Source organism: Neodiprion fabricii, chromosome 3, assembly GCF_021155785.1.
Source record: "Neodiprion fabricii isolate iyNeoFabr1 chromosome 3, iyNeoFabr1.1, whole genome shotgun sequence".
Classification (NCBI taxonomy): domain Eukaryota; kingdom Metazoa; phylum Arthropoda; class Insecta; order Hymenoptera; family Diprionidae; genus Neodiprion; species Neodiprion fabricii.
The window spans coordinates 35,015,564-35,028,917 of NC_060241.1; the positions used below are offsets into that span (position 1 = coordinate 35,015,564).

General features: G+C 44.0%; 1 protein-coding gene across 1 annotated transcript in view; it reads left to right on the plus strand.

The window, feature by feature from the left end:
- Window positions 1-12,873, plus strand: part of LOC124177876 (protein O-mannosyl-transferase TMTC2) — a 167,818-nt gene extending 154,945 nt beyond the window's left edge. The window contains exons 8-10 of the mRNA XM_046560778.1: window positions 4,529-4,669; window positions 5,312-5,396; window positions 12,346-12,873. Of these exons, the coding sequence (XP_046416734.1) occupies window positions 4,529-4,669; window positions 5,312-5,396; window positions 12,346-12,677 (558 nt within the window). The 3' untranslated portion in view covers window positions 12,678-12,873. The remainder of the gene's footprint in view (window positions 1-4,528; window positions 4,670-5,311; window positions 5,397-12,345) is intronic.
- Window positions 12,874-13,354: the final 481 nt, after the last annotated feature.

Genomic DNA, 13,354 nt, shown 5'->3' on the forward strand with positions numbered 1-13,354 from the left:
CAGAAATCAAATTTCTCGTCTCCGGTACACGCCCAAATAAACAGTGAGATTCATCTCCCTCCACCTTTCTCATATTCACGCAATACTTTTTTCCGCGCTTTGATGGCTCTGCATTCCTTGATTTTTTTTATTTGCAAAATGAACCGTATCACGAGTCGAGGAAAAACCGATTCGAATGGAAAACGGCGGAGAAATCTAGCTACAATTAATTTAACCAAATTTTCATGTCATTGAAGATTTTTTTCTCGTTGTCATACAACGTTTGAAGAGAAATTTTTAGAGAATTTTATATAATACAGTAAAACTTTTTCGGTAATTATAAGGGAACAACATTAAATTAAGTATAATTATTCAGTGAAAATATGGGAAAGAAAAATGAAGTACGGAACAACTCATCTTTCACTAATGATCACGTAATCAAGACTCCGTCAAGTTTCGACTAATGATTTGAGTTTAAATTGAGAACGTGAGGTGTTCCAAGATTAACCTCTGAAATTGAAAACGAAACTCAAGCGCCTGAGAGAACAGTACGCAGTATCTGTAGTACCTACCAGAATTTCCCGCATGACAAGTGGGTAAATTAGCGAGAAATGTAAGACCCACATCAAAAGTGAACAATGAGAGGAGTTTTTAAACCAAACGGCGGGGGGCGGTATATCACCAACGATATATCTAAAGTGGTATACACGCGTCCGTAAACATATCCGAAAACAAAGCCCGACCTCATTAGCCCGCTGTTATGATTGGGATACTCCTCCCGGTTTGCGTAGGCGGTCCTCAGGATCGGGGAACACCGAGAGGCCACGTAGCTTTCAGGGACTCGAAACGGCGATGGAAGAAGAAGCGTACGAGAAGAGGGTGTCCGGAAGGGTGGAAGTCGACCCACACGTTCAACAAAAACAATTAAGTCGGAAGCAATTAGAGCGCCCCAGTGTTGGTGGCGGAGCCGGAAGAGGGAACCCCCGGGAAACCGGGAAACCGGGAGACCGGGAACCGTGCAGTTCAACTGGGGAACCGGAGCTCAGCTGCGGCGAGAGTGCGCACGAACTAATCGGTGGGAATAATTTGATTAACGCAGACGTGTTTTCAGCCCGGGCGTCGTTGGACTTGATTTAAACCGGTGGTAAGGTTCTCGCGGTTCCATTCAAGATCCTCATCTTACCGCTTCCCACTGTGCTCTGCTGCCGACTTTCGTTCTTTTTGCACCTGCGGGGCGGCGCACTTTTCCGTGAAATTAACACCGGCTCAAACAAAGTTGAGCAGCCGAGAGCCGGCGCGAAGGTCTGGATAAAAATCGCTGCTAAAATTGAACACGATTCGGAATTTTCTCTCTTTCGCGTATATCCGGAACAACGGATGAGTGGGAAGACGGAATCCCGGGGAACAAGCAATCTCTAATGCCGTCTCATATTTCAAGACATCTCGGGTTCAATCTGCAGTACCCGTGGAACGGGACGCAGTTGAAGAGGGTTGGAAGAAAATGAGGAGCTGAGAAATATGGAAGGACGTGTAAAAGTAATTTAGGCAAAAAACTAAAAAGCGAACGGGGCGCTGGACTGTGTGAGGGATTAATACACGTTCTTTGCTTGTTACATCTTCTTTTTGGAGCTTCGCATCAACCAGTCTGAGAACCGGCTCTGGGTCCTCACCGCTCGCATTGTTCACTCGCCCATTATTCACTTGGGCTACTTTTTGAGGATGCTAGACTCGACTCGCTACGTACTTTGCGGGGCATATACCGAGTGTCGCGCGACACGGAGGACACATTTCTGGACACAATGGCCTCAAGTTTTCGCCACCGCATTATTGCACCATCCTCTGTGGTGTAGTTACATGAGGTAACGAAAGATGCTCAATTTGAGAAAACGAATCGCTGCTGACCATTCGTTTGTAGAAATATAGCTTATCAAAATACCGATGACGATAAGTTTGGAGTTTCAAGGTTAGGTACTAAAGGTTGTTGGTGAATTGCCAAGTATGCGAATTACCGCAGAAGAAAAGCTTTCTGAAACTTACTTCATGCTTACCTTTGCTTAGTAACACACGGGAGTGGGAAGCGGGATTAATAAAGTTTATCTCGCCAACCGAGCAGCAAACATCGTGCTGATCAAGAAATTCTCGACAGTGTTTCGCTAATCTCTTGTTTATGACGCCAGCTTATGAGCGGGCGAAACTGGCGACGGGTGTAATTATACTACGATAAAATTAACTCGCGAAAAGTAATTTCAAACTGAATGGGCTCGGAACTTGAACCGCAAAAACCAAATTACGATGACAAGCTAGGAGTTCAGGGTAAGAAATTTCGTGCCAAAAGTCATTCGCAGTCGCGACTCTTGGGTGAAAAAACCTGGGACAACTTCGAAAACCCAACATATCGACACCAAGTTTTTCCACGCAATAAGATTGACCAGGCTCAGCGATAACGAGGGGGAGCTCAGAGATCTACAGGTGATACCCTTCATCTTATAACTTATCTTTTCAGCCAACATCCCAACACTCGAAAGCTGCGGGGATCCAGCGGAGACTATAAGGGCAGCTTTCTTCGCCCGACACATTTCCCATTCTCGTACTTGAAACAAAATCATACAAGTTTCATCCGAACTTCGCAGGGATGCGCCTAGCCGCTAGTCAGCTTTCACCGATTTCTGGAAAAGCTTGTTCAGGAGCGCGTGGTTTGTTCTCCCCGTCGTCTCACCGGCTCGATGTTAAAGCCACGCACGGTGCGTACGCCTTTTGCGTGTGTGAGTTTTCACCAGCCATTAGCAGCAGCCGGCCTGCGAAATCAGAAAACTTCCTAACCTAATCCTCGAAGCGAGAAATTCCCAGTTAAACCGGGAGTATCTTTCGGGCTTCGCGCAACCCAATTACCTTTTTCGAAAAGGATTTCCCGGCCGTGCGGTGTGTCGCATTGTGGTCGGTGGTATTTGCTGACCAGCGGAGAGCTTAAGCCGTATGCAGACTCGTTCGAATCCCTCGGGACTCACATGTCCATCCCTCTGCCGCTGCGTATGTCCCTCAGGTATCTGCGGAGAACTTCTTGTCGTGCCTAGTAGTTTCCCTAATTTTGTTCCATCCAGGCTTCTAGTCGAGTCGTTTGGTCCGCTGACATCTGTTCCGAATTACGTTGTACCGAGATTGCCCTAATATCGTGACGTTGAAAACTTTCCACGGATCGAGGGAAGTTCTGATATTGCAGAGAATATCCGGGATTTCATTATGGGTACGTACATATCTACACGTTCGCGGTATAGAAACTCTCTGCAAGTTCAAGCCAACTGCTCTGAAGCGAGATGAAATTCCCATAAACCGCTATCCGTACCACTTGCGAGGTGAGAAAAGCTGGAGACAAAAACGAGGTGTCGGATACTTAACGAGCGGCTACTCAAATAACAGGCAGTTGAAAAGATTTCGCCGCGAATATAGCAGTGTGAGGAAAATTGGGGCAAGGCTTACGAGGTAACCCGAAACGGAATTTGCAAAGGAGTTTTGCGTCTGCGGGTTTTGATACCAGCTTGTCAAATTTGCATGCAAAAAGCCTTTGCACACCCGTCGCGTCCCGCGCGTATAAGGTATAGCTGGTACCACGGAGCTAAGAGTGGTGCAATTTAGATTCTCTCGGTCTTTGCTTTGTCCGCTCTTTGGTGGTCCGTGTGCACCAGTTTCGCATCGGGTATGCATGTGCGTCTTATTGGTATGCCAGAGGGTTTCGTCCTTTATCCTTTGTCCTCGGCTAGGAATCCTCTTCAACCTATCCTGACCCCCACACTGAAACCTCTCGCACGTGCACGGTAACTCATACTCGTAGATGTAACCACCCTTTTGGAATACAGGATGGAAATCCGCCGAGCTGCGCAGGCGACGAGACTGTTGCTTCGGCTGTTTCCATTTGACGCGCCACATATGCTGCACCAGACGGTGCATCTTCTTCTTCTTTCTTTGTTCACGTTTCATTAGACGGCCTCAACCTGTCCACAAATAGTCAAACGACTCTCCAAACGACTCCGAATATGTTGGCTCGAAACTACAGCGTACACGTGACTGTGCATATTTACGTATCGTCAGTAACCACGGGCGCCAATACCGTTTATCTGCGACCGAGAGCAAAGACGGGGAAATCGAGGCTTTCATCTCTCCACGTCTCAATCGCTTTGGATAAATATTGCACTTACTTATGCACATCCATGAACACGTGCAATCGTTGATGTTGCAACTTTTTTCTCCGAGTAAATCGTAGCACAGTTCTGCCGGGTAAAGAATCGTTCTGAGTAAATTGGATATTTCAAATTTCTGCTAAATTTTTCTCGCGAAGGTCACAGCTGTTAAAAACGCAGACATTGCAATTTTGCTGAAATTGCTTGAGAGAATTCCTTAGACCGCGTATCGCACAGTCCAATCTTGGACGATCGGCGAGATACAATTCTGGACCGAAGCGAGAACGAATTCCGGTCTCTCTTGTGCTCTGAAATAATCTCGGTTCCGTGTATTCGGACAAGCACTAGGGTGAAAAGTCTCTGTTTTCTGCTTGCAGAGTGTTTACAACCTGTTAGGAGAGACGCTGTCCAGGCTGCAGCAGTACGCCGAAGCTGAGAGATGGTTCCAGGCGAGTCTGGCCAGCCAGCCGGACCACGTGCCTGCTCATATCACTTACGGGAAACTTCTAGCTCGCAATGTGAGTCCTTTTTTATTCCGTACATCTCGCGAGATTGCTTTCAGGCTTACGGCGCCGCCGATCTCCGCCCCTTAGATCGGTTTTGAACGCGGTTCAATCACGTAGCGAGTCTTCGGAACCGGAATCGAACAGAGCGTGTTGAATACCCGTTCGTTGCATAAGTTAGTTGAACTCTGTCGATAGTCGGTGTTCTTGATTTCGTCGATTTTCCTCGATTCCATGGAAACCTAGAAGGCAGACCTTGCGCCAATGGAGCACGAACCAGACGGCGACAAGGGCCGTTAGTTTGTTAACCGATATAACTTGGGCCGTGACCAAGCGAAAGATACGCTCTGAGGGATTTAGGTATTGCTCGAGATAGTCGGAGGTGCAAGTGAAAATAGTCGAACCCCCAATTCCCCATCCATTCGTTCGATCTTCCTTTCTTTCTTTGTTTCCTTCGATAGCTCCCGCCCTCCGGCTCCTCTACCCGCCATTATTTAGTCCGTATCTAAAGTCCTCGATCGATGAACCCGCTATTTTCGATCTTGCACATCCCCACATATCCGGGATTAGAATTCGGTGCATCGGTGAACGGATGCGGTCGCATCAACCGTACCACGACGACAACGATTCAAGGATGTCTCATATTTTCTGTTTCAGTCTAGTCGCGTCTTGGAAGCTGAAAGATGGTTTCTGAGAGCACAACGTCTAGCTCCTCAAGACTCCAGTGTACACCATCACTACGGTGAGTGCGATGGCGTGTTTCGTTAGCATTATCATCATCATCATCGTTACCATTATCATCATCGTTACGCTTACTTACTCTTTTCACAACAATGGATCTGCTTACGCAAAACAGAGTATAGTGTCCACTGTATTTCGAACCGTACATATACGCTAAGAGCCGATCAGCGACACGGACTAATCTTTTCCGCTTCGGGTCAAGCCTTGTCTAAATAAAACTCTTGTCACGTCTTTTCGCGAAAGACGTTACGAGGTGTAAAATATTTCGCTGACGTTCTACCGGACTTGACGAGTATATCACTCGAAGTTACCCAGCAATCCTTCAGTTCGTCAACTCTAGCACGTTCGCATAGGACGCGTTAACTAAGGGAACAGTTACATGCACAATTTCTTCAACTTCGGAAGAAATCGATTAGTTGTAATGACCTCCCGTAATTTTCCAAGTTGTCGTCGTTAACGTCACGACACCCAAAGCATTTTTTCATTTCTACCACCTCACCACTCTTGTGGCGCTGAAACAAATGTTTTCAAGTTCGTCCAGCAATCAATTATCAAAATGTCAAGGGTTGGCAGTTGTTATTAACTTGACTGAAAAATACACGGAATGACTGACACGTTCAAATTCTACATAGTTCAAAATTTCTAGTCCAAATATGAATTGAGGGAAAAGCACTGACAAATGGTTGTAAAAGCGTTACTCAATATTCTCGAATCATCTGCGGTTATCATATTTCATAGATAGTTAGCATAACGCGTGAATTTGGAAATGGGTAATTAAATAACAATATAATTATTAAAAAGGAAAATCTTAACGTATCGTTAATCCTACGTCTGTACGTACTCCAAACGTTCATGAATTCATTCTGCCCGATTGCCTATATTTCGTACACGGTAACATTTGGTGCCAGAGGTGGGATTCGAATCGATGCTGAGTTCCGGTGATGTCAACTGGTTTCATCATCTGTGGAACATGAAACGTGAGGACAGAATGACTTTCATACCTTAATCGTAACAAAAAAGACGATGATGCAGGGTTTATCTCTGAACATATCCATGCAGACAGACATTTTCTTATCTGGCTGAATATCGTCCTGCATTTGGTCTTCTGTTTTCCTTCATTTCCAAATTGATCATGGGCGGGATGTAACAGCGGGGCTTCGAATTTCCCAGACGTGTGGATCACTCAATCATGCGCACGACTCACCGGCGTCAGCAATTAAGTCGTAAACATTATGTAGCGCATCTAGACGTTCCGGAGTCTCCTGATACTAGGAAGCAAAGACGAGCTTTTCCACCAGGAAGCTGTCGCGGTGGTTTGGCAAGGGCGAGAGTAGAATTTCAACGAGATAGGTACATCGGTATAACCTGCCTTCACGTATTAAATTGGCTAAGTTTCTCACGCTCGTGTCTCCACGCTCAATATTTGACCGTGTTGCTGAAAGTTGCCGAGACACGGATGCTGCAGCAGCCAAGAACCGAATAGCGGATCCAACGGCGAGATGCGGTCCATCGAAAATCACCTCCGACGCCGACGAAGAGCACCCCGGTGCTTCGGGGAAGTCCCACGCCTCGTAAACACCCCGGCAGCGTATTACATTGCCCCGGAGCTGGGGAACTTTGCTCTAAATCCGCGTGTCGACGTCGCACAGAAAGTCCGTGTCCAGAGTGAAGACGAGTAAAGTATGTATAATATAAATATGATTCGCTTTATTTCAAGGTTGTGGAAAAATTTGCTAAAAATAATTAACGTTTCGCGTTAAACGAAGCCAAGCGAGGACCGAGAACTTGTCATGATTTTCGAGTATCAAGAATTTACAACTTCTGATTACACTCTCGTGTTCAAAGATTTTTCGATTGATTACTTAATCTTACAGCATTGACTAGGTACGTAGTTTCTACAACAATTTAGCATAGGTAGGTTTAAGCAATCTCCCAATTCTTATCACTGACGGATGAGTAATGAAAAGTATTTCATTCATGTCATCGATTAAATATAAATATTGTGCAAAATTTTGAACAGATTTTAAGTAAAGCTTGTTGGGTATATCCGAAGTATTTAGTGGTGGAATCCGCCAGAGGCAGTGATTTTACAAGTTTGATTCGCGCATATAAGCGAGATGGCGTCAATGACATCAAATTGATACATGCCAGCCGGTTTATCCAGTTAATTAAGTTCGCGTATGATTCCCATGCCCCAGGAGCAACAGCGGTTATTCATGTCAGCATTTCAATAATTTCTAGGCCGTTCAATATCCTGCAAGAATTTCCATTACATAATTTCTGAAAACATTATACAAATGTGGCTGCAATTATAACCGCATGAATAAAATATTGTATCACCTCGATTCACGCTCGATATTCATTATTCTCCATTTAAACGCGTTTCTTGTATAATATAATGCGTCCGGTTCGTACATTGGCTAAATTGAAAAATATAACAAGTAGTAAGGAAGTTAAAAACTCGACTAATCAATGCTTTAAAGATTGAAAAATGATCAAAAATGATTTGATATTCGTTAATGGAACCTCACGATTCTAAACACAGGGTATTGTCTGCTTGAAGTACGACGCAATTCTTTCGAAAAAAATCTCTTGAGTCATTTTATGAAAAACGAAAATTAAGCTAACTATCAAAGATATCGGTTTGCATTGTAATCAAAATCACGTTAATAAATCTTTCACTTTCCGATCGAAAGTGTTTCAGGCGCAGCGTTAGTAGGAATTTTTCATCGCTCCTGCAGGAACATTCTCAGGCAAAATAAGTAGAGGGTGACCGTGGGTGCCAAATCGCTACACGGATCACGATGTTATATTATCGACCCAAGTTCGTGCACTGGAAATGTTATGCCTTACCCTTCGTCCTCGGTTTCATGGATTTATAGTCATAAGAATATAACTCCGAAAGAATCACCTGCTGCTGCTACCGCTGCTGCTGCTGCTATCCGTGCCCGTGTGCGTGGGTATATTGTATATATATATATTTTATATATATATCTGTGTAACATCCGCATCCCCTGAGATATGATTGGGGGAGAGGTCACTCTCGTCCCAGATGAGAACTGGTAAATAAGTTAGGCGAAACCTGGGAAAGTTTAGGGGTTGGAAGGGAACGCGAGAGACGTTCCTAAATTTTTTATTACGGTTTAAGGCCGGGTCTCCGTCCCTTTTATTCTTGGCCACGAAATGACGAGAGATACCCGCTGCACAGCTCCTCTACCATACCAAGGACCGGAAAGACTCCGAGTTGATCTGGTTTACCAAGAAGCAGAGAAGAACACAAAAATATTGACCGAAATTGAAATTCCTACCGTGTACCCGGGTGTGTGGTGGCTCTAGGCATTCCGACCGAGTTTTCGCTACCCGACTACCGCTGAGGTTGTCACCCATCTTCTTGTTTATTCACGTCCGCGAACCCCCCAAGCTCTATGGGTCTTATGGCAATACACTAGACCACGCGAAAGAGTCTGCATTTTGTTCGCTTCGAGCCGGCCCTTCCGATGCCTCGGGAATTTTAAACGCGAAAAAACTTATGCTGGGCAGCAGTTTCTCATATATCGTATTTTTCCTCGCGCGAAGAATTGATTTGATCGCTTGGTTTTAGAATAATTCAATGGAGAACACTGGATTACTGAGAAATGTCGAAGCAGCGTCGCCAAAGGATCGTCGACTAATTTTTATAAACATGAAATTTGCTGTACAAAAAATATTTGATTATTCCAATTCTACCAAGCTCTTTGTAATCGGAATATTTCTCGAAATTTCAACTGTAGTGAAGTCCGTTGTTTTTTTTTTTTCATATCCAGCAAATGGCAAAAGCGAACCAACTCCAGTATTCTTTGAACCATGTAGTTTCGGTTCTGAGAAAAAAAAGTTTCATCCGACTCAGGTAGACCAAATGATCAATAGAGAGGAAGAAAAAAGTGAGAAAATTGCGATAAATAAATCTGAAAGGTATTAATTTGAAACTTCCCTCCGTTGAGTGCTTGAGAGTTCCGAGGAAAGTAGGGTGACTGAACACAAGTGGTTGAGTCTGAGTGACTTCGGCCCCCTGATTTTAGAGAATCGAGGTTAAATCCAGCGCGGTAACTGGCTCGACCTTATTTTTGCGCTCCTATTCGATTTCTTTATTATTCGAAAGATTATTACCTGTGAATACGAGGGAACGAATAACGGGTGAAACGGGCCATTGTGAGAGCGAACATCAGATTTCGAAAATATTACGTTTATGTGATTTATGATTCAATCTTGAGTCGAGGGTTGAAAGACCCTTCCAATAGAATACACCTGCCTCTTTTATCGGGTTCCCTCTTTATTTTCTCTACAAAATTTCACCCTCCTCCAAGTGTATTATATAAAATCAATGAGACAATTTCCATGTTCTCTAAAATTCGAGAATACGACGACGACGGTATCTCAGCTCACGCCGTAGTTCCGACGCCAGTGAATCCGGTGATATTATTTTCTAACCGCGAGGGATTTCATTCCCAATGTAAACACCCGCATCCCCGCTTCTCTCTATATTTTCCATTGAAATCCGGCGGAATTCACACCGCTACGTTACAGGTGCAACTACGTACACATCCATGTATTGTACATAAGGTACCCACCTATCTTCGTACCCGCGGTAAACCAGCCAACAACCTCTCTATCTGAGGAACGTGGAGAAATATTTACTGAAAAATTTCAGCGCGTCACGCGTTAGCTGCGGGACTTTTTATTCAGTTTCTGTATGTTGTATACTCGCATATGTATATCAAGGGTCTCACGTTGCGGAGCGATTTTACACCACGCTAGAACGGGGGGTACAGTATGAAACGCCCCGAACGGTACACCCTTTCGATTGCGAAAGCAAAGAGTATGGATACTTGAAGCGATACGAAAAGCTTGTCGCCTAACGAAGTGCGGCATCGCAAACCGATTTCATTTATCCGGTAAACGTCATCGTAGATTACAAAGAAAAAAACATTTTTTTAAAGAAAAAAGACACAAGGGAATTGGAATGCGAGAGGAAATTTTTCTGTTCTATCGTCTAGACGGTTTCTGGCACTTCGTTTCCATGCCGGAATTTTCCAACTGGGTAAGCTCATCAACGTCGCAGCTACCCTGCCGTTCGGTGCAGGTCTTCTCCAACGACGTGTAACTATCCCACGAGAGATTCCTGAGATAGCCGTGACGTTGGAAGCGAATGTTTCAACTGTACGAATTCCAATTTTACATAGCAGAAATGCTTCGTGAAATACCTGCCGCACGGAGATACGTTCGCGAAGTTGATTCTCTGACAGCTTTGTTTCCCGCTGTGGGTATAACAACTTACATGAATCCCGAGGTGAAAATTTACTACCGCGTAGGCTTATGGTTACAAATTCCTTCAAAGTGATTTCGCGTTTCAGGATTCGTCTACCGAAGCTCTTCAATTTGTAAATTTCGTGAAAATGTCTGTTTTAGTCATGTCTGTAATACGTAATTATGAAATCGTGATCATGCATTTTGACCGATCCCCGATAATCGTATGAAGATCTCATTGAAGAGAACGAAACGATGGTCGAATTTTCAGATGGACTCTGTCTAGTTCATGATAAATCACCCTTATTCTTCGTAATTTGAAAATCCCAACATATGTGTAACAAGAAGCGCCCTGTTTTGCGGGGCACAAATCTCATTCAATTTACAAAACGGACTATCCGACCAGGACCCGGGGAGCAATCTGTGGGCGAGTTTAAAGAAGTGCATCCTTCACCTGACTAAATCCTGCATCTCTATCACCGAGAATCTTTCCCTAAGCTTGAGCCATACGTTCCTGTCGAAACATGCCCGTCTTTCAACTCAGTCAATACTGCGACACCGTGAATCACGCCCGCCCAGACACACGATTCCTTCTGTTCCATTAGTTGGAAGACGTATATACGTACTGCAGCAGCCTTTGTAAAAGGGGATGTTTTTTAAGGGGTGTACGGTTGGTGCGACTTGTCTATAAGACAAATATCTTGGAGATAACGGTTTAACCACCAACTGTTGTTTCAAGGAGCGTATGTCAGGATCTGCCTGAAAAAATACCAGTCCTAAAAAGGCTTGGGCGTGTACGTTCCAATGTTGGTTACAACAGATCGATTTTACGCGTCACGAGTAACGATTTACTTTGTAATATATGCGTCATTTTCGCTCATACTGTCTGTATAATAGAAAATGTGCGATAATGGAATGAAAAATCACTTTAAGCGAAAATGGTAAAGGCCACTCATAGTAGATACTGGTGTTCCGGCAAAAGCAACAAATCGTATTGTCCTACAACTAATTTCGTCCATTTTCACAGCTGTTGATTCACAGCCGATGTTTTGGTTGTTTTTTGCATTCCCGAAAGTTCAATAAGCGACGAAAGAAGTAAATCCTAATGAAAATCGGGAAAAAGGCAAGGCTGTGACCCTTTGGCATCTTTCAGCTCATTTTTAACGGAACTTTAAAAACCGCATAATCAAATTATTGAGACACTATATTGACGTAATTTTGCGAGAGAAATCGATTGTGCCTAGCCTCTTCGTTGTGAAAAGCGAATTAAAAGTAACGGTAAAAAAGTGAAAAATTCTGTAGTATTTCCTTTGTACTTACTCAGCCGCTGATCCTACGATGTCGTAAATACCTGTATTAAATTCTTCTAAATCAAATTAATCTAGAAATGATCGTTCAAATTGATTCTAAGACGAAAGCTTCCCGGCTCGAAAAACCTTTTATCAGTTTCAGTTGACCAATTCGCACAAACGTTTGGACGCCATTTCGATGTAATTTAGCGAAAGCCAACTAGATTTGGAAAATGCCAGTGAAGGTTTCGATTTAATGAACAATACAAACAGCTAGTCATTGTTGTCGACGTCTTTCATGATCGCCGCAAAATAATCTCGCTGTAACCATACGTACATCTAGAAACGAAAACCTAAAATCCCGCGTCGTTGTTTCAGGCGTGTTTCTAACTTCCCAAGGCCGCCTGGCAGAGGCAGCCGAGCAGCACGTGAAAGCGGCGGAGCTTTCAACGAAGGATTACGAGCTTGCGGTGGCCGCGGCCTCGGCGCTGCGTCAATCGGACCGTCGTGCGGAGGCTGAGACTTGGTACAGGCACGCGGCGATCCTGCGTCCCCAGGAAGCAAGGAGCCACACCAATCTCGGGGCGATATTGCATCTCAACGGAAAATACAAACAGGCTGCCGCGGCCTACGGAGAGGCACTAAGGCTGCAACCAGGCGACGCAACGACATTGACCAATCTACATAAACTGGCCGCTCTGTTGGCGTGACCAGTAATCATTGAATACAAATGCAAATACAAATCCCTAACTATGTACTATATCCCCTCACGTCATTTAATCCCTATTTCTCCCAGTAATTATTTATCTATAAGTATCAATGATCGTTGTACTAATAAATGTACACTAAACTGTACGCCTGCTATGATGATATATAAAGAATAAAGCTTCATTTATTTTTGTCTAAGATATCGTTTTTCTGCTTCACCTACACACGTCAGATGCATCGTTACCCCGCCTCGCATCTTCCTTCAGGACCCGTGCAGGGATCAAGAGGAAGAATCAACGATGGAGAATCTTTTGACGAGCGAGTGGATATTGGATACGAAGGTCAGTGATAAAGACACATGTTGACTTTTCGACCCGTGTCGGAACCCTCTTGAAAACGTAATTATTTCGTCGTATTAATCTGTCACAATCAAAAACAAAGAAAATACGTAATACATACAAGGCTTACAATTAATATCTTCAATGGAGAATCTTTTCTTGCAGAACTTTTTCGACTACTCAAATTTCAATCGGGCTGGATGAGAATTCTTGACCTGTAGCAGGGAAGTTTTCAAATTCATCTTTTCGGGCAAAGTATAAGTACACAAAATTTGATTCAAAATAAATCTGTGCAAGACAGATGCATAGTAACTTCATTAAGATGCTCGGGTAGTATTTTT